At 44.7% G+C, this 27,440-nt stretch overlaps 1 protein-coding gene across 1 annotated transcript in view; it reads left to right on the top strand.

Moving 5' to 3' along the window:
• Positions 1-3,364: 3,364 nt before the first annotated feature.
• NMBR (neuromedin B receptor) overlaps positions 3,365-27,440 on the top strand; it is a 45,406-nt gene continuing 21,330 nt past the window's right edge. Inside the window, exon 1 of the mRNA XM_078647057.1 lies at positions 3,365-3,707. Coding sequence (XP_078503183.1) covers positions 3,381-3,707 — 327 coding nt within the window. The 5' untranslated portion in view covers positions 3,365-3,380. The remainder of the gene's footprint in view (positions 3,708-27,440) is intronic.

Below are 27,440 nucleotides of genomic sequence, written 5' to 3'. Positions count from 1 at the left end.
TATAACAAAGGCAGCTGCAGTGTTTTCCGCATGCATGCCCCTAACCCCCCACACCCGCGGCTGGCCCGACTCATTTGCCAGGGTCGGTTTGCATTCCCAGTCCAGCCCTGTGAACCAGGTTTGAGTCTCTGCGTAGACTCAACCTCCTGTAATTCTGGGCACATTACTTGCTATCCCTGTGCCTAGAACTAATCAATGAGACCTTTTGTAATGTAACTGGTGTAGGGAAATGGCCCTATTTGCATGGTTACCCCCCACTTTTTGCCTGACATTTGATGCACTTTGATTTGATGTACCCTGGCTCCCTACCAATCAGGTTCCCAAGGGCTGTATTCTTTTGAAAAACTGTACCTCTGTAACCACAATTGATACAACTCTGGCCACAGGTAAGCCCATTGTAAAAGGTACGATGGGTACCAAGGGCACTGTGACCAGAGTAGGCTTCCAAGGGCACCAACACCACCACCCTTAGAGACCCTGCACCTTAACACCTACACACTGCTGTTGCAGGTTGCGTGTTTTGGTGCAGAGAGAAGTGAAGAGTCGACATGGCTCACATCCCTGTGTGCCATACCTGAGCGAGACCCAGTGCCTGTGGCCTAGGTAAATCACCCCTGCAGCAGGGTGCACTAGACCACAGTTGAGAGTACATGTGTATGAGCACTGTGCCCGTATAGTGTCTAAGTCCATTCTTAGACATTGTAAGTGCGGTAAGGCCATAAAGAGTATATGGTAAGGGAGTTGGTCATTATCCCATTTGCAGAGGCCGTGATTCCGCGCTAGTGCGGCACTTCCGCAAAACGGGCGGGGCTGGGTTGGCCATTGGACGTGCGCAGCGCTACGAAAGTAGTGCTCGCGACGTTCAACGGCCGACGTCAGCACTTAAGGGATTAAGAACCACAGCTCCATAATGGTTTTACTGAAAACTGGAAAGTTTGGTAGCAAACTTCTCAGCACATTAAACCCACACTGGTGCCAGTATGGGAGTTAGTGTAAAAGCTCTCATATGACATCTTAAAGATGCCCCCTGAAAAGTGACCAGTCCTGGTGTGGTTCCTGAATGGCTACCTGCCTTTTGCCACCACCAGACTGGTTTTTGGACCCCTCTGTAGATGGCCTCTGCTCCCTGGGTCTTGAAATAAAACCCACCCTGGGCAGAGGTGTCATGCCTCCTCCTCCAGGATGGGCTGGGTCCACAAAAGGGAAGCTTCACGTGCCTGCTGCCTTTGTTGGCCAATCCTGCCTTTTGCTGCCTCCAGCAGCCTCCTCCCACTGGATCAGACCCCAACTTTGGGAGGGAGATTCGGTGGTAAAACCAAATTAGGAAGAGAGGTGTGACCACCTTTGCCAACCCTACCTCTTAGGGGGGGGGGTGTGGGGGGGGTGGGGGTGAGGTGAAGCACACATCTCAGGCTCTTCCATCTTGAAGATGGGGAACCCAGCATATTAGAGAGAGGCTCATGCCCCTTCCCAATGGAGAGTGGAGAGTGGTATAATAGGGGGTGTACTCACCCCCAGGAAGGGCCCCATTGGTCCAAACCTGCACACCCCTGAAACGCTCCTTAATTTACTATTTAGTGATGACCCTGAACCTTGCCTCCTCAGAAATGAGAAGAAAGAAGAAGGGGCACCAAAGAGCCGAGCTGAGTAAGAAAGAAGAGGACACCAACTTTTTTGGCCCCAGCTCTACCGGCCTGTCCTGACTTCAACCCAGAACCACCAAAACTCTGGCGTGTCCAGCAGCCATCCAGAACCCAGAGGACCTTCCAAACCTTCATAAAAACTGTCTCTTGTGAGCACCAGATTTGCTCAATCTAAAGACTCCAACATAAAACCCGGATCCAGGCGGCTGCGCGGTACAAACAGATAACATTCTTTCCTTTCATAGGAACCCATGTTATGATTTTCCTCCTAAGAATGTTCTAAGTGTTGAACTGACTTTTGTATTGAAACCAAAGTAACTTTGCTTTGAACCCAAAACTGTGTTAGCTACCTTTGTATTGTAGGACCCCGAATAGTCAATGTAACTAAAAGTAACACAAAAGTAATCCAAAGTAATTTCAATGTATTTTGAACTGTTTTGGAAGCCAATGCAAACCTGTAAAGATTTCAATTCCATCCACAATTGCATCTCTGTGTAGTGAAAGTGTATTTTGCCTACCTGTGCTAAGTTCTGCCTGGTTCTAGAAATAAAAACTAAGTATACCTTTTTATACTTACATAGTTGGTCTGGATTTTGTTTCTGAGTGTGTGCCATCAGTTCTTGATTGAGTGAATACAATAAATGCTTAAAATGACCTCATGATAAGCCTAACTGCTCGACTAGACTACCACAAATAGAGCTGGTAGAGATTATCTAATTTAGCCTCTGCTATACCTCTGGGGATCAACTGGACTCTGTGCACACTAAGCCTTGGTATAGTATATATAGAGCCAGCTTCCTACAACTGGTGCTCATGCAAGGAACTCAACCTTCAGATCAAGTTGATGCTGTATTTAAAAACTGTTGAAAATGAACTGAGAGGTAAGAACAAAGTCTTGGTATAAGGAAAGGCAAATAGAGACCCATTTCATGGCTGATTTGTACAAAGTGAAAGCAGAAAACCTTGATGCATCGCGGCTTCCTCGCTTAAATTTGGGATCTTAAGCAAATACTTTATTTCACCAAACTCTTTTTCTGCAATATTGCGTATGAAACCACTTTCAAATAGTGAGCAAGGACTACCAGTTATTCAAAACTATCACTTCGAATTAGTACTTCTAAGTGCAGTGCTATAATGTGCCTTATTAATTTAAAAGCTTCCACATGTTAAAGAAATACACTTTTCTGAATTTTAATGAGAATTTACCATATTTTATGTGATATTTGTTGTATTAGTTACATAGCAAATATTTTCAGGGCTTGGCTGGTGCACGGGCTCTAAGAAACTAGCAAGATCCTTTGCCCGGCTCTGGCTTAGCTCTCCCTGTTAATTTATCAGCTGTCCACCTCCATGAAATCCCCACTCTTCTGCTCTTCGTGTCTGAGAACAAAATGGAGGCGAACGTTTGTATGAATCGCAAATCAGTGCACAGAACTGGAGCAGTTGTCAGGATCTGTTAGTAAAACAAATTGATTCAGTTTAAGAATGCTTCTTAGGGCCCACACTGCTGGACTTAGTTTTAAACAGTGAGAAAAAAAGGAAGAAAAATTGTTATGGGCATAGCCAGAATAATTGCATTTCTGTTAAGACTCCTGGTGGAAAACAATGAAACTATTTTGTAGCATTCTGTTCATTGAAATGTGTTGCAATCCTAAAGTTATCATGTAGTCAATGCTAAAAATTTTAAGTTTTCCTTTAATTTACTTCCCCTGTAGGCACAAGGCAATTGTAAATCCTATGGATATCCAAACCTCCAGTGCTGTGCTCTGGACCTGCATTAAAGCCATGGCCATCTGGGTCATCTCCATGCTACTGGCAGTCCCTGAAGCAGTGTTCGCCGAAGTGGTGCAAATCAACGATACTGATAACGTCAGCTTCACAGCATGCATTCCTTATCCTCAGACTGATGAGATTCACCCGAAGATCCACTCTGTAATGATCTTCCTCGTCTATTACCTTATCCCACTCACCATCATCAGTGTCTACTACTACCACATTGCGAGGACCCTAATCAAGAGTGCGCATAATATTCCAGGGGAGTACAGCGAACATTCTAAGAGACAGGTACGCTAGATTGTTATTATACCTTCTGTGTGCTGTTGTCCATAAATAACCATATACCAGAGAAGAAAGAGTCTAACTAAAGTTGTTTTTATTAATTTAGTTGTTTCCTTAAGTGATGAGTGCCACTCTTTCATTACTTCTGCAAACGGTTGTGTTTGATTAAGGTTTGAAGAAGGCGTTGAAAATAAAACTCAGGTACAGCTTAGAACTGTTGTCTGCTATTTTTTTAAAGCGACCTTCTGTTCTCTGAAGGAGTTCAATCAAAATGGAGATTGGATAGTTCACTTTTTAGGGGTTCCAAGGGTATGGTACAAGAATATTGTAACCAAAATATCATCTGACGCAAATATTCAGTCCGAAATATTCCCTCCCAAAAATATTCCCTCATGGAGCGAAAATGGATTTTACACCAATGGAACAACATTTTTGTAAATGATATTTAAGGTGCAATATCTTTGTGTCAGACAATGTTTTTGCTGACAATATTCTGACATGCACCTGTTTCCTGAAAGGACCTTTGTTAAATCTGCCCTCAGCTCTAGGTTCAGTGCATTCTATCGCCTGGGGTCCTGATTCCCAGGGACCTGCCTTTGGGTTTCCACCTGGTGTGTTGGGTGATCTACAGCAGCTCAGCCAGCCATGATTGTTGTAAATTGTCGCACCATTCGCACATCAGACTGTTATACTGAACATTGATGACCTAATTCAAAAAGGGCCATGACTAAACTTTAGGGATCTGCGCTTCTTGAATAGAATCTTGGAACAAATTTAGAGATTCACAAAAGATCTCTGAGGTACTTTATGAAATCTACAGCAGTTGTATAGTTCCTGAAGTGCTAAGGCAAAGCGTGCAGAATATTTCACCTGAAGACAGATGATGTTTATGTACTCTCCACAATGATAATATTCTCCCTTGGAGAACCACTTATCCTACACCCCTATTCAACCTTCTGGGGTGCCTCACTGGAAACCAACTTATCCCTGCCTTTGACCGCAGCAAAGTTGCATGTGTTTTCAGGAAGGGAGACAGCGAGAGGTATGCGAACACACACAAATCAAATGTATGAGGTAGAAGATAATCATCTGTTGATCTGCTGTGCCTTGCCCATGAATGACTACAACTCCTCCCCTTCACCTTAAAATGTAATTGGCGCAATTCCATCCTACTGGCAGCAATTCAGCACTCCACTGAAGTAAAATTCCACAGCGGCTAACTCCGCTCATCAGAATTGTGATTTTTTTTTGGGCAAAGTGCTTTACTGGACAAATGAATTGTACTTGGGTTCACTACGTTTGTTTATAATTAAGAGGTGTAATTATGTAGGAAATTCTTTCATTTGCCTCCAAAAACTCACTAAAATAAAACTGCAATTGTTAATGGGACTTTGTTGTCACCTCCCCCCCCACACCACTACAGAATCTCTGTCCCTCTGCTGCCCCCACAACAGAGTTTGAGCAGCGTTGATATGTTTACTATTTCAAAAAGTATATCTTATTTTCAGAATAAAACTGACAGTATAATTTACAATGAAGTAAATGTATTAAAGATTTTTTTCTTTAATTATGAAACTCACAGGGATTCGCTCGCTAAAAGGATGTTGTATTTTTTTCAACCCTGGCTTTTGCGTGAATGATCAAACTATATATCTACAGACAGGGGCACTGTTTAACCTGAGGCTTTTATTGATACACTGTCTCTAGAAAGACACAGTAGCGCCTCTGCTTTTCGCAGAAGTAATGCTTTTAGATCAAGACATGGACATTGCGTTAACAGCTGCTGGGAACATAAGTGTGCATTAGAGCCCCGAGCAATTTCAGGCTGAATGAGCTGTACCAATAGAACATAATTTGCAGACAGTCCGTCTTCTTTCTTTTTGGGAACATTTTCTTCAAATTGATTCCTGTTACTTTCCATTTTTCTGTCGACTGCAGCTTATAAACATGCACGAGGACAGCACGTTAGACTTTGGAGGTACAATGTATAAAAATTGTGAGTTGCCTAGAAGTCATTCGTCTGGTTCTATTGCTCAGAGATTGTACGATACTGCCCCCTTTTAGTGACATGACTTAATTGATATAATGTAAGCGGCAGTGACAGAAACCGGAAGGATCAGGAAAGGACTTCACTTCTCTAGTTTACAATAACTGCAGTGTGTTACCATTTGTTCTGATATTCCGCGAGGGGTTAGGAAGAGAAACAGACTGATATGGGAAGGCAAGACGTTTCATTTCAAGGTGGCAGGCCAGAAAAACAACAAACACTGAAAGAGAGCCTGCTACCAAAGTCCTAGATCCTGTGGCGCCCCTCACTCAGAGGAGTAGGGAAACCTACTAGGTTTTAAAAATAACCCTCACCCACTAACACTAGTTAGTGGCATGCTTCCCACCCAAGACTCCCAGTGCATCTGAGTTTGTGCTATGATGACTGAGTTACAGTGGAGCTAGTTTTGTTTGGTTTCACAGGGATCAAGAATATAAAAGTACTGTAAGGTGTTCACGACTGAAGGCAATATTTAATAATGGGAGACTTTTTATTTAACACAAACCTTATTACATTTATGTTAAGACATGACAGTACTTACAGCAGTGACTGACATGATTAACAATGATTAAACAAATTATGTTAAATAGAGCCCCAGTCAAGTCATATATGTTACAGACTATGTCATTGTATTGCAAACTAAAGAACGATATACATTATTCCGCCTACCCCCCAATCTATTGACCACATCACCTAATCTAGGAAACCCAAATATGCATCAACATGCAAGAAGGGATACATAAGTGATATAAGCATGTGAGGGGAGGCTAAGAAGACCCTACAACTGAACGGACAAGGGAGAGAGGGGACCTAACCAAGCCACCTTCCGTAATCATCAACTAGAACCCATAGCATTGTTGAGATTATCACTGGGTGTAATGGGGGTTTCCAACAAAGCAGCATCTGCTTTGGGAATCGCTGTAAAGTATGTGAAGGGACACTTAATCTGGTGCCATGTCCTGCGCTTTACACCCCTCTAAAAGAGCATCAGGGAGATGGGCTTTTTGCGGAGGCTACGATGCTACTATCGACGAAGAGCATAACTCTCCACAAGTTCCCAGTGGGACACCTCGTCCTGCCATTTGTCTAACCTTGGGGCTTTCAAGGATTTCCATTGTCGTGTTATGAGCCTCTTCACCAATAGTAAGGCCAAATCCGTAAAGCACAATGCTACCTTGGAACCTTGGGGCATTGGATGGAGGCCAAGAAGACACTGTGCTGGTATACCCCATTGTGCCAACCCTGTAACATTTGATAAGGCTAATGCTAGCCTGGCCCAGTACGTGGATAAACCTGGAAAAGTCAATAGCATAAGTAAGAGGTCGACATCTGGAGACTTGCAACTTGGGTATCCGGAGTAGATGGTGGGGAACATCTTAGGGAGTCTTTGTGGTGTTACATGCGCCCTGTGAAGAAATGAAAACTGGATCAATTTAAGTCTAGAATTGCAGGAGACGTGTTTGGGATATTCAAGTATACATGCCCAGTCTTCATCCGGGATTTCCTGAATGAGGTCTGTTTCCCAAGTCTGTTTTAAAGAAATCAGCAACGCCTCCAGATGCACCCAAAACCCCTGATAGAGCCAGCTAATAAGATACCTCCCATTCCTCATGGTGTGCACTGCCTGAAGCAATTCATGTGTGTAGAGTTCTCTCCTTCTGGGTTCCAATGCTGTCTGACGTTTCTGTCTATGCTGACATGTATAAAAAATAATGTCTCGGGAGCCTAATATGTGTGCACGAAATCTTTGCGTAACTTTAGTGTACCATCCTGAAATAACAATCCCACTGTCGGCATCCCTTTCTGTTCCCATGGACCCAGACAGTCCTCGTAAGCATTCCTGAGGATGTAGGGATTCTCCAGAGAGGAATATTTGGTGCAAACTGTGAGGTGATCGCAGTGTACCTCATCACTAGTTTCCAGTAGGCTGGGGCTACCTGAAGCAGGAGAGGACATGTTTGTGGGGGTGTCACACGGGGGCATATCAATCCATGCAGTTGACCATGGTCGATTTGGGCCGGTGTGTAACCTATCTCTGACTAATTGTGACCAGCTAGCCAATAAGACATCCATTGTTATTGCCCCACTATACTGGAAGCCTTAACGTCGGGGTCCCCCAGGCTCCCCTCAGTGGTGAGAAGCTGCAATTTAATAAGGCCCACCTTGCAGCGCCCTGGACTCCAGGCGGATTCTCCTAACAAAGTATACAGTAAAGGGAATACCCAAGCCAGCACAACCATAGGAAGGTTCACAAAATAATACAGGCAGTGCAGTAACGTAACCATCTGCGCCAGGGCCAGATGGCCCACGACCGACAGGGACTGAGTGACCTCAAAAGTAATTTGCGATTCAAGTGAAGTGATCACCCTCACAAGGTTACCTTCAAGCAAGTCCTTCATATCCCGATAGATATGAATACCAAAGTAGTGGAAAGTGTGAGCAGCAACAGGTAGAACTTCTGTGTCAAATCCTAAAGCCAGGTCAATGGGATTGTCAACAAATTGAAAAGCACAGAATTTTTCAATGTTGATACGAAGGCCACAAAGAACCCTGAAGGATGCCAGTTAGTGGAGTATGCCCTGTAACCCGATAGGGAGGTCCAAAATGTAAAAGATCATGTCATCTGTGTACTAGGACACAGAGTGCACCACCGGACCTACCGGTATACCCCACCCACCAGATTCCTGATGAATATGCTGTGCTAGAGGTTTTAGAACGAGGATAAATAAAAGAGGTAAAAAGGGGCAACCCTGTCTAGTCCCATGGGCAGCCTGATACGTGTCTGAAATGTGAGGTCCTGTCCTAGCTCTGGCCGTAGGGCCCACATACATTGAATGTGTGCCTGCAGGATTCCATATCCGGCTAGCGCTTCCATCATAATGTCCCACCCCAAGCTGTCAAAGGCTTGGTGAACATCTAATGAGATGCAACCTGCAAATGGGTAATGATCACGGGATGCGGTCACAACATGGAACAGCCGACAAATGTTTAGTGATGTACTGTGACGGGGTACAAAGCCACATTGGTCCCCATGCAATAACTTTGGGAGCAATTGGAGAAGTCTGTGGGCAAGCATCTTACTCAAAATCTTATATTCTGTATTTAAGAGGGGAAGGGGTTGGTAAAAAGGCAGTTTTGTAGGCGGTTTACCAGGCTTCAGTAGCGATGTCATCACTGCCTCTCTAGAAGAGGGAGGAAGCAAACCTTCCTCTAAAGAGGAATTATATAGCTTTTCTAAGTACAGCACTAACTTAGAGGCATATGTGGAGTAAACTTCTATTAGGAGTTCATTCAATCCCAGTGTTTTGTTCCTGGTGAGCTCCATAATGGCCCCACATGTCTCTCTCTACAATATAGGTGCACTTAAAGTTTCTGTCTTGCCCGGCAACACTCTTGGTAGTGTTGTCTGCCGTAAGAATGCAGCAACAACCTCAGAATCCAGGAAAGGTGGGGCTGTATAGAGAAGAGCATAAAAATCATGGAACGCCCTATTAATAGCCTGCTGGGTATCGTCCAAGCCACAGACCAGGTCGTGTATGGATAAAATGGGTGTAGATGTGGAGTCGAATCGAATCATACAAGCCTGCAATGGCCCAACTTGTCGGCCTTCGTATGTATTTCTGTGCCTAAGCTTTATAGTCTATCAGGGGGAGGTGAGCGAACAGCTCGGCATAAACAATACAAGCCTCCTGCAGCGCACCTTCATCTTCGGTGTCATTGAGCTGCTTCGTTTCCAGTGGGTCCAACCTGCTCTCCAGTTGTGTAATGTATCTCACAACCTCCTACCTAGCTACCACCACCGTGGTGATGGAGGACCCATGAACTACAACCTTAAAGGCTTCCCACTCCAATAACAGGGAAGAGGCCATACCATTGTTCTTGGTAAAATAGATGTTAATGGCAGTAGCGAGTGTCTCTTTAAAAACTACATCCTACAGGAGGGCCAGCTGCAGGCACCATGTGGGTATCGGGGTCAGCACCTGCCCCCAAGATAATATTATTTCCACAGGACTATGATCAGAAATTGTCTTCCCCAAGTGTGTGGCATGCATCATATTGAGGAGGAGTGTAGTGGGCAGAGGAATCTGTTAAGGTGGGAATACAATGTGTGGGGGTGTGAATAAAAAGTATATTCTTGCATTATGACATTCCGGCTGTGCCAGACATCTAAAAGGTTCCATCAATTGTTTCAAGGCCTTAGAGTGATAAACCAATGCAGTGGCAGGCAGGGGAGAATGTGATCTATCTACTTTGGGATCCAGCACTGCCTTAAATTCTCCACCCACCACCCAGAGATGCGCAGTCCTCTCTTCCAGTATGGAGGAGAGATATGACAGAAAGACATCTTGTTCCGTAGTGGGTGGATATATGCACCCCAACATGATTGGAGCTCAATCTAGCGTACCCCTGTGCAAAACATAGAGCCCCTGCATATCTATTTTATTGTCAAGTAATTACAAATGGGAACCCTGCCTGTAGCCAACTCGCCTCGCTCCTGGGGAAAGCAGAATAGTAAGTGTGAAATAATTATCCCCTCCATTTCCTACACAACTTCTGGGTCTCGTAGTTGGAAAGGTGGGTCTCCTGAAAAAATGTGATGCGAGAACGAAGCCTATTAAGTTATACTGAAACTCTAACAGCCTGATTCATGAAGCGAAATTGCGCTCGCAATAGCTGCGAAAAAGCTATTGCGAGCGCAATTCACAAAATCGGCATTCACCACAGAATAGCGAATTTGCTAAAAGATTCGCAGAATCCCGGCAGGAGAGCATTAGCGAATCGGAATAAAATAGCGATTACGCTATACAATCGCAATCGGTAATCATGAAAAATCGCAAATAGCGAAAAACCCCAAAATCGCTGTTTGTGAGGCGCAAATTAAGGACAACCCAAAGCAGGTGGTAACCATCAAAGCCATGGAATTTTTTTCTTCGAAAAACCGTTGCCCAATCAGTAACAGGTGCAGGCCTGACCAAACACTCATAAGGAGATGCAGCAGCAGCATTAGGAGTCTCACAATGCCAGGACTGTACATGGTGGTCAGGCGGCGAAGGCTACAGCGAGCAGCACGGAGTAGACGCAGAATCCAGGAGAGGATATTCCGCCAGCGGGTCACCCTGCTGGGCCAAACCAGAGAGCAAATATATGCAAAGTACCGCCTGAATGGGGCAATGATTATCAAGCTAATACAGGACCTTGACCCCCTGATGCAGCACCCAACAAGGCGGACCAATGCCGTGCCTACACATGTCCAGGTATTGTGTAGCCTGCACCTCCAGGCCTCCGGGAGCTTCCAGGGGATAGTTGCGGCTGCTGGGGGGATATCCCAGCCCACCATGTCCCGCTGCCTATGGAGTTTCCTTGACGCAATGCTGACCCAGCTACACCAGCACATCAAATTTCCCACCAGCCAACAGGATTTGGATGTGACCAAGCAGCAATTCTACAATGTTGCGCAGTTCCCACATGTGATAGGATGCATTGACTGTACTCACATCCACATCTGCCCACCAGCTGCAACGGAGTACATGTACCGCAATCGCAAGTCCTACCACTCCCTCAACATCCAGATGGTCTGCAATGCTAAGACATACATCACGGACATTGTGGCACAGTACCCGGGGAGTACACATGACTCCTTCATATTCCGGCACAGCGGCCTCCACACACGACTGGCCAGGGGAGACTTTGGTGAACGACACCTACTTGGTAAGTACACTTGCCCCACAATGTCACACTGTGATGTAGTATATGCGCTGCACAGGCAGGCACTCACCCTCTGCTCCTCTCATGCAGGTGACAGTGGCTACGCCCTCCGTGAATACCTCCTCACCCCATACCTCAACCCTGCGACACCACAGCAACAGCGTTACAATGTAGCACACATACGCACAAGGAATTGCATTGAGAGGACATTTGGGCTGCTGTAAAGCAGATTCTGCATACTGCACAAGACTGGTGGGGCCATGTACTACAGTCCTGATATGTGCTGCCGCATTGTGGCTGTGTGTGCAATACTACACAACATTGCTACCAAGCGCCGGATACCTGTAGAGATCTCTGGCAGTGAGTCGGAAGGGGACGACCGGCCACCTGCACATGTGCGTCATGCACGCGGGGAGAACCCAGCTGAAGGACACAGACGCCGCAACCACATCACAATGAACAGTTTCTAGTGCACCGACTCCCCTCACCCAACAAATCACAATTGCATGCCAATGGAAATAATGACAGGAGGCCGATGTATGATGCAGGAATAAATATTATTGTTAAATGCACAATAATAATGTTATGTCTCCATTCATCAAATGCTAGCAGTATTGCGCCATACTGCTCCTAACAAAACACTGGACATGCATGTATCAGCACCATGTCCCAGCCAATGTACATGAAACTCAATTGCGCCTCCGGCGCGCAGCACCCAAACGCCTCTCTGGCTCTTCCTCTGGGACGGCATGTGTCCCTGCTGTGGGCCTAGTGCTGCGGCGTAACACGCCAACCAGTGAGGCAGACAGGCTGCTGACACTGGAGGTGCCCTCACTGGTGTCGTTCCCCCCCCCCCCATTGCCTGGCCCAGTAGGATGGAGTGCCAGCACGGCAGTGGTGACCTGCTCCAACACTCGTCCAACATCCTCAACGCATTGGATCAACTACTGCTGCTGCGCCAGGGACCGTCGTGAGAGCTGGGAGGTGGAATTCCCGATTACATAGTTAGAGCGGGTGTAGGCTGACAGCCGCGTAAGAAGCTGCCGGTGGCGGCGGCGGGCGGAGTTGCGCTGCGATATGAGCGCAGCAGTGTTGGCCTCCATGGCTGTCGTCATGCGCTCAATCCTCTCGCCCACATTGGCCACATTGCGGCCAATGTTGTTTAGCTGCAGTTGAATAGCCCCTTGCCGTCGTGCCTGCAGTTGGTGTATGCGTAGCATTCGGCTCTCAATGCTCAGGCCTGGCACGCGCACAGCCATCCCCCTCCTGCCGCTGCGTGCTGTGTTCTGCTGGCGAGCCCTGCCATGCCTGCTCTGCTGGCTGCCCACAGTGGGTGTGCGCACAGTCACCACAGTAGCTGCACCAGATGTAGATGGTCCAGCTGGTGGTGGAGTTGTGGTTGTCAAAGGTGCAGCGCCGTATGGTGCTGGCGCAGTTGGTCTTGCCCTGGCTGCGGGGATAGGTGCTGCGCCTGATGGTGCTGGCACAGTTGGTGTTGCCCTGGCTGCGGGGATAGGTGCTGCGCCTGATGGTGCTGGCGCAGTTGGTCTTGCCCTGGCTGCGGGGATAGGTGCTGTGCCTGATGGTGCTGGCGCAGTTGGTGTTGCCCTGGCTGCGGGGAGAGGTGCTGCGCCTGATGGTGCAGGAAGTGTCGGTGTTGGCACCTCCTCGGCATCCTCTCGTGCCTCGTCAATAAGCAGCCTGTCGCTGCTGTTGTCAGCGCCACCTGTGAGGGGAATTGGACGTACATTAATTGCATGTATCTGTCACACGTGCAGTTGCTACATGCATGCTGGATGACATTCCCTGCCTGGCTTTGGCATTGCGTACTTTGGGACATGTGAGCCTGCATTGGGGTTCTTGTACATTGTGGGCAGACTACATGTCCCACAATGCTTTTGGGCATGACCTAATGTGCATGGTTTGCATGACTTGGGATGAATATGGGAGGCTATAGGGCTATGGCCATTGTTAGGGGACAGGGTCGCAGTCGCATGCCACTTACCTTGGCTGTCTTGGCTGGGTCGGGATGAGTCCAGATTGACGACCCCTATGCACGCCTCTGGCTCCAGAGTGTCCTCCACGCGGTCCTCCATGGGGGTGTTGGGAGGGACTGTAGGATCTCCGCCCCCAGTAGCCTGGGTATCGCCCAGCCTCTCTGCCACCCTCTCCTTGGCACGACCTCGGAGGTCGTACCACCTCTTTTTCAGCTCCTCCAGTGACCTGTGTGTCACGCCCACAGCGTTCACTTTAGCAGCTATCCCAAGCCAGATTCGATGTCTCTCCACCTCCGGCACCCTCCTGGAGTCCTTCCCAAATAGTTTGGAGTGGTTATCAACCACTCCCTCAATCAGGTGCTCCAACTCCTGCTCCGAGAACTTGGGCTTCCTCTTGCGCCCGGTGTCACTGGGCCCTGGTGCTGGCTCCTCTGTCATTGCTGCAGTCACAAATGGGTTGGATTTGCAAGTTTGGAGGTGTCCTGGAAGGAGCTCTGTTCAGCTGCACCCTCGAGATCAGCCTCACAGTTCTGAATGGGGGTGGGAACTGCCTGCTTCCTGGTTGTGATGTCATCACTGTGCTCGAAATGCGACTTCCCGTTTTTGCGATCTCGCTACTTGCGAGATCGCATATTGCTATCTCGCAATTAGCGATCTCGCTATTTGCGATATCGCTATATCGACACGGATTTTGAGGGTAATTGCACATTTTCTGCGATTTTAGTAAATCGCTAACGCTTTTTGCGGCCGTGTGCGATTCGCTTTATTTTCTCGCTAACTATGATGAATGCCGATCTGCGATTTTCAAATTGCGATTCGCTGTAAATCGCAATTTGAGAATCGCAGATTTCCTTTTTCATGAATCAGGCTGTTAGTCTCTTTTATACAGACCCCAGACCACGTACAATCTAGGTGACACTTTTACAGGTATTTGAGATCGTAACCATGGACGACATCAATGCAGTTCCCAGAATCCCCTCCCAGGCACTATAGTCACCCCCAAATGACATGTCTTGTCTCCCTTGTGATGTATTCCTATAGGTTCTGTATCGATCCCCCTATTCCTGACCCTATTCTGGTTAACGAGTTAACTAGCAGCCATCCCATGATGCAGAAACCGTTATCTGATTACGCCAGACCACGGCACAGGAGCGCGTTATCTGATTAGGTCATAACGCTTGCCATCTAATTAGGCAAGCAATATTCCTCCAGCCCCTGATAAGGCATACGGAGTTCTCAAAACAAATCAAACCTATGACAACCTGGGAAAAACCCTGCGGCCATTGTTTTGATTTCACCGAGAACTTCAGTAAAAGAATGCGCTAACGACCAGCTCGTATGACATCCTTATTGACGTATCTATGTCCATCCTTACGTCAATCTCGGCACCTTACAGGTATAAATATTATCCGATATTGCCTTAAGCAAACACACGCGGTGGTGACGAGACCGGAGCAGCGAGACTTGCCGAAGCCCAGCAGAGAGCGAAGCCCACTAGCTGCCCCGCCTTCCTGACGCGCTGAGAACGAGACGCTGCCTTTCTCCTGCCGAGAAATCCAGCTCCGGCGCTTCCGAGCAGCCCTTGCAGGCAGCCTGGAATATCGAGACCAAAGATGAGAGATACCATCCCTCAATCATCCTAGATTCAAGGTACGGAACTGAATAACCCCTTGCAGAGAATTCTTGAATCAGTCACTTGGCAAAACAAACTTAACTTAGACTGCTACTTTCTATCCCCGCCCACGTATTAGGCTTAGGTCAGGTACACTGGGGTAGGCGTGGTTAGAAGCACCAGTTGAGTACGATTAGTCAAATGTTTATATGTATGTATCTATTTTATCCATTTTAAACCACCATATGGCTTAGAAACCATATAAATGTTTTTACAATATTATTTTATACTTCTGCTTTTATTGTATGCACTTTACTTAACCATAAGTATTGCAATAATATCGATTCATTTCTCTTGTACGAGAAAAGAGACTGATCAATAAATAACATCTTTTATTGAACACGCCCGTCTCTTCTTTTTCTCTACAATCTGGTGAAACTAAGAATGCACGTACTGACTGAGTAAAATAAGTTGTCTTTTGTTTTCACACGACTCTAGAGATACACTCTTGATTAGGGGAGAGCAAAGTTGTCATGTTCTATGGTTGTCAGAAACTAAATCCCTTCTTGTCTATCCAGGGAGGTTCAACTCCTCCTTGTCTATTCGAGAAAGTTTCTAGTGAACTCTGAGCTAGCTGGCAAACCCAAAACTTTAAGTCTAATATCGACAGTAGAAGACCTAGTTAACGTCTGGTCTAGGTCTATACTATTGGAGGTATTATTCCAATGCGCAGAGCCTATTGGGATAATAGGAACTACACTACATGGCGCCCAACGTTGGTGGATAGGCGATAAAACTAACGCAAGACTTTAGAGTAACTCAGTCGTGCTTTTTCACTCAGACCCCTTTTTCCCATAATACTCCAAAGACTTCTGGAGTGGGTGAGAGGTAAAATCCGCCAAACCTCGCAATCAACGTTGAAGGATACACTGTTCCAAAATATTGTGCATCTCATCTTTGTTTCCATAAGAAACCTGATCTGCAAACAAACAGAATAACCATCCTGACAGTAAAATGCCAGACAGTGATGATGAAAGAGAGAGAGCTAGAGTAGCAGCTGAAGTAATAGCAGCTGATAATACTATGCAAGAAGCAGACCCGGATATAATACTCATCCCGGTCAACATAAGAAGAAGAAAATGGACTGACACCAAGAGGTGGTACAGTCATATTCGTAATTGAGGCACACGAATATCGGCAGACAGAGGTATTCTATTCATGGATAAACTTTCCAGCAGCAAATGCTGTAACAAAGGAGTTCCACTGTTATAAAATAGAGGAACCTCCGGATACCTACACTCCTTTCGAGGAAGTGGAAGTACCACTCAAATTCCAAGAGCATCTGCTCTTGTTTAATGGCGCCCTAAAACATAATAATCACATTACCAGGCTCGGTCCACTAGGTAGACCAGGAGCAACGTGGCCGGTCCTAGCCGGATACACACCACATCCAGACATCGAAAGAATGTCTGCAGCAGATGTTTTAGTACAACTAAAACAATTAATTAAAATATATAGACAACTAGTCCAATATGTAATGCGGACTTCAACCATCCAACCTGTAGTTAAAATCCCACAGCTGACCCCTCATCAGGGGAACACAAATAAAATTACACCACAGAACATACAGTCCTGCCTAGGTAAAGTACCAGCTAAACGGGAACAAATACCATTCTGGTTAGCACAAAAAATCACCCAAATAGAGGCGGTGTTTCCAGACACCACCCCTGTGGATAAACACAGGATTCTGACTATCTGTCTTCCAATGGGAATCGCACCACACGTGGAGGACTGTGACACTTGGGGTACAGTCTTTGCTTCCATTTACACAAAAACACATGGAGTTCCATCAATGTCAGTAATACCAGATGTGCTAAAACAAATTCAAGACGAATACGGTCCAGAACCCGCTTTAACTCTTGATATGAAATTACTAAAAGACTTCAAGCAGGTCTCGGCAATATTACTAGCCAACATAAAAGGAGAAGCAGCGAATGTGGCGATCCGCCAGAGGTTAAAAGAGACAGATATAGCAGACCAACCCGCTGAAATTGCCAGAATTATAGAAAACTAAAGAAAACAATGGTCCTTAGAATAAGGAATTTATCAGTTCAATATAACATATAGACTCCAATCAGTGCTATATCTCAGAGTTTTTCAGTGCCCAGCCGGGCCTGAATTTTAATTCAAGTATAAAAAATAATTACAATGACCACAGGGTCTGATTCAAGAGTTGATAGGGTACAAGCCTGCACCTATCCAAAGTACACTCGAACAACGTTCGGGGAAGGAAAATAAGAAATAGACAAAGAGAAAGCAAAGAAATTCAGGCAAAAAGAACATGGGAGCCAATTTTCCCTTGCATCATTAATACCAATCAAAAGCAATTTAGGACAAACAATAACTGTAACAAAAATAACATAATAGACAGGTTACAGAATTGTCAAAAAGTGTCGACGGCGTTTCGATCCCCTGGCTCCTAGTGAACTGGGATCATCATCAGGACTTTCTAATTTTTTGCCTGTAAAAATTTTTTTGTCATAAGCCTGTTTAAAGTAAAAAAGTGGGAGGAAAAAAAGAGAATTCTTTTTACATATAAAGCACTTAGTTCAGGACTTTTTACAATCAGACAATATTTCTTACTGCTCATGCCAAGGGCTACAATCACCTGGACAGACCATTTAAGGCGGCGACCCGTGGCGAGTGAGTGTTGGCCTCATGCAAAACCAGTGTGTGTCAAGGGAGTTCAATAGCGGCGCACTCTTAAAGAGTTCGAGTGAGTGCGAGTGAAGTGAAGGTGTCAGTTTGTACATTAGAGATTACTGCCGCTTGTGCAAACAGACCGTGAAGCACTCGTGGCGAGTTCTAACTAGGGCTATCATGTGCCACATCATGTGCTTAGGTGATTATTGTGAGAGCGTAATAGTCGAATGCCGGACATACCTTGTAGAGCGTAGAATACTCTTTTGTAGCGAGTTGGGGTGACCGGGGTACGGCGTGCCTGGTAGTGATATAAATTGCCTAAAAAATTACCTCCATTTCTATGTGATGGACATAGTGTCATCAGTCTGCTCGACTGTAGAGCAAGGCAGTATCGTCTGCATCAAAAAGGTAAGAGCGTATTCATGCTCCCCACGCCTCGCCGGCAGCGTTTCTTTATATAATGTAATAAGTAACCCTCGCTTTTCCACAGAGTGCGTAAAATTGAAACTCTGCCCCCACAAGACCCGAAATCATTTAATTTGCGGCATGGATGGATACTAAAGACTGATGACACTATGTCCATCACATAGAAATGGAGGTAATTTTTTAGGCAATTTATATCACTACCAGGCACGCCGTAAACGGCCCACCACGGAACTGATTTGCTTCTTTAAATCCCCAGGCATTGAACTTCCAACTCGCTGCAAGAGAGTAAATCGTGCTCTGCAAGGTTGTTGTTTACCGAATTGAAACGGAGGTAATTATAGGCACTTTAGTCCATTGTCCGGCACTACGCAAACGGCTCACCACGGAACTGACCCGCCCCCCTTTAATCCTTAGGCATTGTACACTCCGGTCACCCCAACTCGCTACAAAAGAGTATTCTACGCTCTACAAGGTATGTCCGGCATTCGACTATTACGCTCTCACAATAATCACCTAAGCACATGATGTGGCACATGATAGCCCTAGTTAGAACTCGCCACGAGTGCTTCACGGTCTGTTTGCACAAGCGGCAGTAATCTCTAATGTACAAACTGACACCTTCACTTCACTCGCACTCACTCGAACTCTTTAAGAGTGCGCCGCTATTGAACTCCCTTGACACACACTGGTTTTGCATGAGGCCAACACTCACTCGCCACGGGTCGCCGCCTTAAATGGTCTGTCCAGGTGATTGTAGCCCTTGGCATGAGCAGTAAGAAATATTGTCTGAATGTAAAAAGTCCTGAACTAAGTGCTTTATATGTAAAAAGAATTCTCTTTTTTTCCTCCCACTTTTTTACTTTAAACAGGCTTATGCCCAAAAAATTTTTACAGGCAAAAAATTAGAAAGTCCTGATGATGATCCCAGTTCACTAGGAGCCAGGGGATCGAAACGCCGTCGACACTTTTTGACAATTCTGTAACCTGTCTATTATGTTATTTTTGTTACAGTTATTGTTTGTCCTAAATTGCTTTTGATTGGTATTAATGATGCAAGGGACAATTGGCTCCCATGTTCTTTTTGCCTGAATTTCTTTGCTTTCTCTTTGTCTATTTCTTATTTTCCTTCCCCGAACGTTGTTCGAGTGTACTTTGGATAGGTGCAGGCTTGTACCCTATCAACTCTTGAATCAGACCCTGTGGTCATTGTAATTATTTTTTATACTTGAATTAAAATTCAGGCCCGGCTGGGCACTGAAAAACTCTGAGATATAGCACTGATTGGAGTCTATATGTTATATTGAACTGATAAATTCCTTATTCTAAGGACCATTGTTTTCTTTAATAATCTATTGCCCAAGGTCCTTGGTACTTCTTTGGGTTCCCTTGTTTTTTGAAAAGACTTGAGCGCAAACGCCGGTTTGCAAGGGCTCTTCATTGTCCAAACCCCTCGTGGTTTTGGGTCCCCCTAGCACCCTCATCCCCTCCTCTATTCCTAAACTCCTTTCTCAAAACTTTCTATCCCCTCCAAAATATCGCACTATGTCAAGTCATGCCCCACTCTACACAGACGAATATTTAAAACAACTTTGCTCGGGCCCATCTCTATTGTCCGATAACTCAGAAGTCCCCAGTCAGGAGAATGCCGCACTACCCGAACAGTTAGAAAAACTTAGAAAGAAACAGGTCCGCCTACAACTGATGATACTGATGCTAACAGATTACCTAAAAGCCGACGTAATTCCATTAGGGTTACAAGTCCGTAATATACCCGGGATTTTTACAGACAATCCTAAATACATAAGCAATTTTAGCTACATAGGAACAACTTGCTCACGTCACTGGCTGGCACTAGGGATAGATATTGCTGTTGAGACCCTTAAATCCCTCGAAGTTGAAATCTCAGATATTCTAAAACAAATTCAGGATTCGGATATCACTGAAGACAGCAAGAAACTTCTTGAACAGGTGGATAAAACCATCGCTGAGTTTCATAGAATAGAACAAAATAAAAAATCAAATCAAATAAAAAAAGACATAAAAACATACAATATTGAGGCGACATATCCGTACATGCAGAAGGATTTTTATACAAATCGGGTATACACCAATCCTCAGCAATATAGACCCTGGGGCAGATTCAATAGACGCAGGAACATAGTAGGTTTTTCAGACACCTCAGCTGAATCGTCTGATAACTCGGACGCAGGCGAAGGTAGCAGCACCTCCAGACGAGGTGGTGCACATCAGAACACTGGTACTAGTGCTTTTTTACAGAGGGGCCAACAAGGCACACCTCAGAGAGGGAAGGTCAAGAAAACCCAGAGATGGGTCAACCCACCGGGAGAGCGGCGGACGAGGAACAATTATTATCAGTGGTGAACTCTCCACCCTCCCGCACAGAAACTATTCCAATTTTCAATATTTCCAACTATTCACTCAAGGAAGATGAATTTTCCCTCCTCAAAAAAGGTCTCACTTTTGTGCCCACAACCCCACCCAACTTTTTAGAGCTCCATACAGAACTGATGAGGTTCTTTAGACGAGTTCGGCTTAAGGCCTTTTTCCAACTTCATCCTGGCCAAGAGAGTAAAGCTCTGACTCCTTTCCGACCACCGTCCACCTTTTTGCCTTCATCATGCATGATCCCTGCGGAAATAATCACCTTTGAGAAATTGGTATTAAAAGATCTCTCCACTTTGCAGGGCAAGCACAGGTTTACCCCGTATAATATCACACTGAAGGAGAAACAGGCTATTTCCACATTGAAAATGAATACTTCATTGATCATCAAAAGTGCCGATAAGGGTGGGGGAATTGTTCTCCAAAACCTTGACTCCTACACCAAAGAAATACAGAGACAGCTAGATAACAGGGAACATTACCAAAGGCTAGCTGCTAACCCCACAAAAGAGATACAGGAACTTATAAAGAAAATCACTACAGACGCAGTGGCAGAGGGCTTCTTATCCAAGAAAGAGTTTAATTATTTGAACATCAAAAGCCCCAGGACACCTGTGATATATACTCTACCAAAAATCCATAAGAGTGTAACGTCACCACCAGGCCGCCCCATTGTTTCAGCTTGCGGATCAATCCTTGAGCCTCTCGGTTCCTTTATTGATTATTTCATAAAAGGTTTTGTCCCCTCCACGCCTTGTTATGTGAGAGACTCTATGTCCATGATTTCACTGGTTGAAAATCTACCATTCGACCCAGTGACAGACACCCTTTGTACCATGGACGTAGAGTCCCTTTACACAAACATTCCCCAGGTTTTAGCCCTGAAGGTGATTCAAAAGACCTTGGACACACGACCACGCCCACACACAATACCAACGGAGTTTATTTTACAACTTCTCGAAATCTGTCTGACAAGGAACTTCTTTACATTTGATGGCGTGTTCTATCAGCAGATAAAGGGGACGAGCATGGGAGCAATTTTTGCTCCAAATCTGGCGGTATTATTCATGAATGAGATTGAGAATGAGGTAATATGAACACCCTCGAACCCGTTCTACTCAGGGATAGGCTTGTGGCGCAGATACATTGACGACATCTTCATGATTTGGAGATGTGAAGTCAGTGATCTGCGCCACTTCCTACACTGGATGGACAATAATTGCTGCGGCCTCCACTTCACCTTAACATCCGACAAATTGGCTATTGATTTCCTGGATCTCACTATTTTTCACCAGGAAGGAGTCCTTCTGACCCGACTATTCAGAAAAACAACAGAGCGCAATACATTATTGGACTACTCCAGTCATCATCCCAGAGCACTGCGTGATTCACTCCCATTCTCCCAGTTCCTGCGAATTAGGAGAAACTGCTCCTGTAGGCAGGACTATTTCAAAGAAAGTGCCATCCTAGCTGATAAACTCAAAAACAGGGGCTACCCAAAGAGAATTGTCAAAAATGCCCTAAAGAGAGCATGGTACAGACCTAGAGAAACACTACTTACACCGACACATAAGACACCTCAGGATAGACTTGCCTGTGTGACGACTTTCTCCCCTGTGTCAAATAAAATGAGGAAAATGGTACTCCAACATTGGCCAGTGGTGAATGCAGGCATACTTGAACTTGAGCGTCCCTTGTTCGCCTTTAAGAAAAGTAAGAATTTGAAGGATCATTTAGTGCGAGCAGCACTACCAAGTCCCACTCAAGCATCCACACTTGAGGCAATTTGGGGCATGCCCCCCATTGTTGGGCATGTGAAATGTGGTAATTGCAGTGTGTGTGACATAACCATTGAAGGAAAGACAAGAGTATTTAATAATATCACTTTTACTAGCTCTTCTTTGTCTAATTGTAACACCTGTAATGTCATATACATGATTCAATGTCCCTGTAACAAAATGTATGTTGGCCAAACTGCACAGAAGGTAAAAACAAGGATTTGCCAACACAGGAGCCGCATCCGCTGCCAAACTCCCAATGCCCCACTTGTGGAACATTTTACTAACGCCAAACACAAGGAAGACGAATTCCGCTGGACCATACTAAAGTCACTGAAGTTACCGGCGAGAGGCGGTAACATGAGCCAACTTCTCAATCATGAGGAACTTAAATGCATCATCCTCTTGGACACGATCCAGAACGGACTCAATCGAACAGGGGATTGGGCGGGCCTACTCTGAAAAAATAGGCTTGGACCCTCTGAACTTCTTTCGGACACAGTTTCATATTTGCACCAATAATGAATTAGTGAATGAAAATTACGATTTGGGCTGAAAATGTCACTACCATGTTGTTTCTAAAGTCTAATGTACAATGCTCACATTATTGAAGATCACAGTTTAGAACCGTTTATCAAATTAGTATCATCCAGAACGTTTTTCAATGTGCATTTGAATGGTAAAATGTTTTGACTCAATTGCAAATGTAAATTCCCTTGATACTGTTCCTAAAAGTCACGTAAAATGCATGAAGGTGAGCACTTAGACACTTCGCTAGCACATGTGGGTTTACGTTGAATACCGTTCCAAGATGGCCGCCATAGTTTCACGTGCCTCACCGCTATGTTTTAAACACCTCACACCGGCGGGTATCTCACTTCCGGATTGCTGAGAAGTCGGCTCGCTGCCATTGTGCACGCCGAGTGGAATCTGCTCGACTGTAGAGCAAGGCAGTATCGTCTGCATCAAAAAGGTAAGAGCGTATTCATGCTCCCCACGCCTCGCCGGCAGCGTTTCTTTATATAATGTAATAAGTAACCCTCGCTTTTCCACAGAGTGCGTAAAATTGAAACTCTGCCCCCACAAGACCCGAAATCATTTAATTTGCGGCATGGATGGATACTAAAGACTGATGACACTATGTCCATCACATAGAAATGGAGGTAATTTTTTAGGCAATTTATATCACTACCAGGCACGCCGTAAACGGCCCACCACGGAACTGATTTGCTTCTTTAAATCCCCAGGCATTGAACTTCCAACTCGCTGCAAGAGAGTAAATCGTGCTCTGCAAGGTTGTTGTTTACCGAATTGAAACGGAGGTAATTATAGGCACTTTAGTCCATTGTCCGGCACTACGCAAACGGCTCACCACGGAACTGACCCGCCCCCCTTTAATCCTTAGGCATTGTACACTCCGGTCACCCCAACTCGCTACAAAAGAGTATTCTACGCTCTACAAGGTATGTCCGGCATTCGACTATTACGCTCTCACAATAATCACCTAAGCACATGATGTGGCACATGATAGCCCTAGTTAGAACTCGCCAAGAGTGCTTCACGGTCTGTTTGCACAAGCGGCAGTAATCTCTAATGTACAAACTGACACCTTCACTTCACTCGCACTCACTCGAACTCTTTAAGAGTGCGCCGCTATTGAACTCCCTTGACACACACTGGTTTTGCATGAGGCCAACACTCACTCGCCACGGGTCGCCGCCTTAAATGGTCTGTCCAGGTGATTGTAGCCCTTGGCATGAGCAGTAAGAAATATTGTCTGAATGTAAAAAGTCCTGAACTAAGTGCTTTATATGTAAAAAGAATTCTCTTTTTTTCCTCCCACTTTTTTACTTTAAACAGGCTTATGCCAAAAAAATTTTTACAGGCAAAAAATTAGAAAGTCCTGATGATGATCCCAGTTCACTAGGAGCCAGGGGATCGAAACGCCGTCGACACTTTTTGACAATTCTGTAACCTGTCTATTATGTTATTTTTGTTACAGTTATTGTTTGTCCTAAATTGCTTTTGATTGGTATTAATGATGCAAGGGACAATTGGCTCCCATGTTCTTTTTGCCTGAATTTCTTTGCTTTCTCTTTGTCTATTTCTTATTTTCCTTCCCCGAACGTTGTTCGAGTGTACTTTGGATAGGTGCAGGCTTGTACCCTATCAACTCTTGAATCAGACCCTGTGGTCATTGTAATTATTTTTTATACTTGAATTAAAATTCAGGCCCGGCTGGGCACTGAAAAACTCTGAGATATAGCACTGATTGGAGTCTATATGTTATATTGAACTGATAAATTCCTTATTCTAAGGACCATTGTTTTCTTTAATAATCTATTGCCCAAGGTCCTTGGTACTTCTTTGGGTTCCCTTGTTTTTTGAAAAGAATTATAGAAAAATCCTATGAAGAACTAGGTAGAGATAGTTTGGGTGGAATACCAGTAAAGCCCCAACTAATTGAAAGTCCTGAAAAAATATTTATTAAAAATAATCTAAACAGTCAAAAGAAGAACTGGGATGGAAACAAACAATCCAATCCAAAAGAAAAGAGATTCCAGTCCAGAGGAAGGTCTCCTCGGCGGAGAGAAAGATCTCCGGACCAAGGACCCAAGTCTCCCCAAAGGGAGCCCTCTGTGAAAAAATACAACCTTAGAAATAGGGATAACATAAAGAAACCGGATAGATATCAAGATTTTGATACACGTCCCTCTCAATCTTTTCAGAATCGGAAAGAAGAGGACGATCGGAACCCAGGGAAGGGCACGTCAAGTCCAAAGACAAGGAACCTGCTCATCCAAATAAAAAATTACAGTTTCCAAAAAAGAAGGTAGCCAGTATTAAAGTATTCAACAATGCCGAGAATACTGAGGACACAGCTGAAAAACGGAGAGTGGGCTCAGACAATGCTAGACAGCGCAGCAGAAGTGAGCATAGCACGCAAAGTCCTTATGAATCATCGGGAGACAGTGGACACGAATGTATACATTCAGGTGGAAACTGCAGACACCAGAGTTAGCAAACCTCACAAAATATATGAAATAACTTTACGTATAGAAGGGGATAAGACTAGGAAAATAAGGGGCCTTTTTTGGGATAATCTCTCCAAGGGCTATGACATCCTTCTAGCTGAAAAAGATTGGCCACCAGAGTTCGTCAGGGAGTGCCCACATGGCGAAGAAATAATTATGCCTGCCTTCTCAAATCATATTCCAATTCATAAAAAATATACACTTGCAAGAAAGTGGGCAGTAGCTCAGGCTCCTGCTTTATATAAAAATCATGTAGGATGGGATGAGGACTCTCCTCCTCACAAAATCCAGTTAAAATCACAACCTACTGCACAAAGGCAGTATCCAATCAAGCAAGAAGCTAAAAAACAGGTAAAAGAAATTCTAGATCAACTAGAATACCAGGGGTTGATTGAAACTTGCACCTCACAAATGAACAACCCTTTGTTTCCTGTCTCCAAACCAGACAATTCATATCGTTTAGTTTTGGATTACAGACACCTTAACTCGTGTTGCAAAACTTTTGCAGTACAATACTCGCATAGTGCTGCACTAATGAATAACATAGTGCCCAAACAATATAAAACAACATTAGACATCTCTAATGGATTCTTTTGTCAAAATATAGCACCAGAGAGCAGATACTTATCAGCGTTCTCAATAAATGGCGCTCAAAAAGAATACTGTCGGTTACCCCAGGGGTACAAGAACAGCCCAGGAGTATTCTCAGCGAGGGTAACAGAGTTACTACAAACATATGATGACGAAGCATTATCTTATGTCGATGACATATACCTAACAGATGATGACTTGGATACTCACTTGAAGAGAGTGAACACCATAATACTTGGGTTTGCAGCAGAGGGTTACAAATTCAACTTTAAAAAATCTAGAATTGCCCATCTAACAGTCCTGTTCTTAGGATATGAATTATCAAGTGAAGGCAAAAGCCTGGCTGACAATTTCCTAGAGAAATGTGCCGTACTCCAAGCATCTAGAACACTAAAAAACCTACAGTCAATTCTAGGCTTCCTAAATTTCGGAAGAACATACATTGCAAATTACACAGAAAGGGTCAAACCCCTTTATGATCTAATAAAACCAGATTTTAAAAAAACCAATTGGACTCAAAAACACACAGAAATTCTGAGATCCTTACAAACAGATATGTTAATTAAAACAAAATTAGAAACACGTGATAACACACGCAACCTTGTGATTCGAGTCATCCCAGGAAGATGCGGATTCACATACCTGACCTCTAATGAGGGAGAAAAGGTACCAATTGCATTCAAATCACACTTGTACACAGAAGCTGAAAAGAAATTCAGCATTAAAGAAAACATTGTTCATGCAGTTCAAACCGCAATAGCTAGAGAAAAAGATAAAGCTGACGGTAGACACATCACAGTCAGAACAGCAGAATCAGCCTTTGAGGCATTAACAACACTGTGTAATTTACCAACAACAGCATTGAATCCGGAATGGATACAATGGGTGAATTCCATTACAATGGACAAAGTAAAATACTACTTTGATCCAGAACTAGAGGAACTAAAATATCTAGAATATGAAAGAATATTCCCTCTGCCAATCGACATTCTGCCATTACGACAGTACGCTGGTGTAATCTATACAGACGGACATGCTCAACCATCCGTTTGGGGGGAACAAGCATACAACCCCACATGTGAGATTACAAAAGAAGTGTGGCGCGGAGGTATACTAAGACCTCTATTAACAAAAACACACTCAGTAGAAACTAATTCAGAACAATAGACTGAAATAATAGCATTGAAAATGGCGCTAGATAATGCAGATCGCGAATTCCCGACACTCATAGTGTCCGATTCGCATTACTGCGTCAAATCATATAACAGCGATTTGCAGAAATGGATTCAAAACGGTTACAAAGATGACACAGGTGCAACAATAAAACAAAAACTGCTTTGGGAACAAATAGTTCTGTTAAAAAAAGAACTACCAAAGACTTACGTGATACACTCACTGAGTCATCAGCGTGATGGCGTTCACGTTGCAGGGAATTCATTGG

The sequence above is a fragment of the Lissotriton helveticus genome, chromosome 6, assembly GCF_964261635.1.
Source record: "Lissotriton helveticus chromosome 6, aLisHel1.1, whole genome shotgun sequence".
Classification (NCBI taxonomy): Eukaryota; Metazoa; Chordata; class Amphibia; order Caudata; family Salamandridae; genus Lissotriton; species Lissotriton helveticus.
This window is presented reverse-complemented; position numbering and strand designations above follow the sequence as displayed.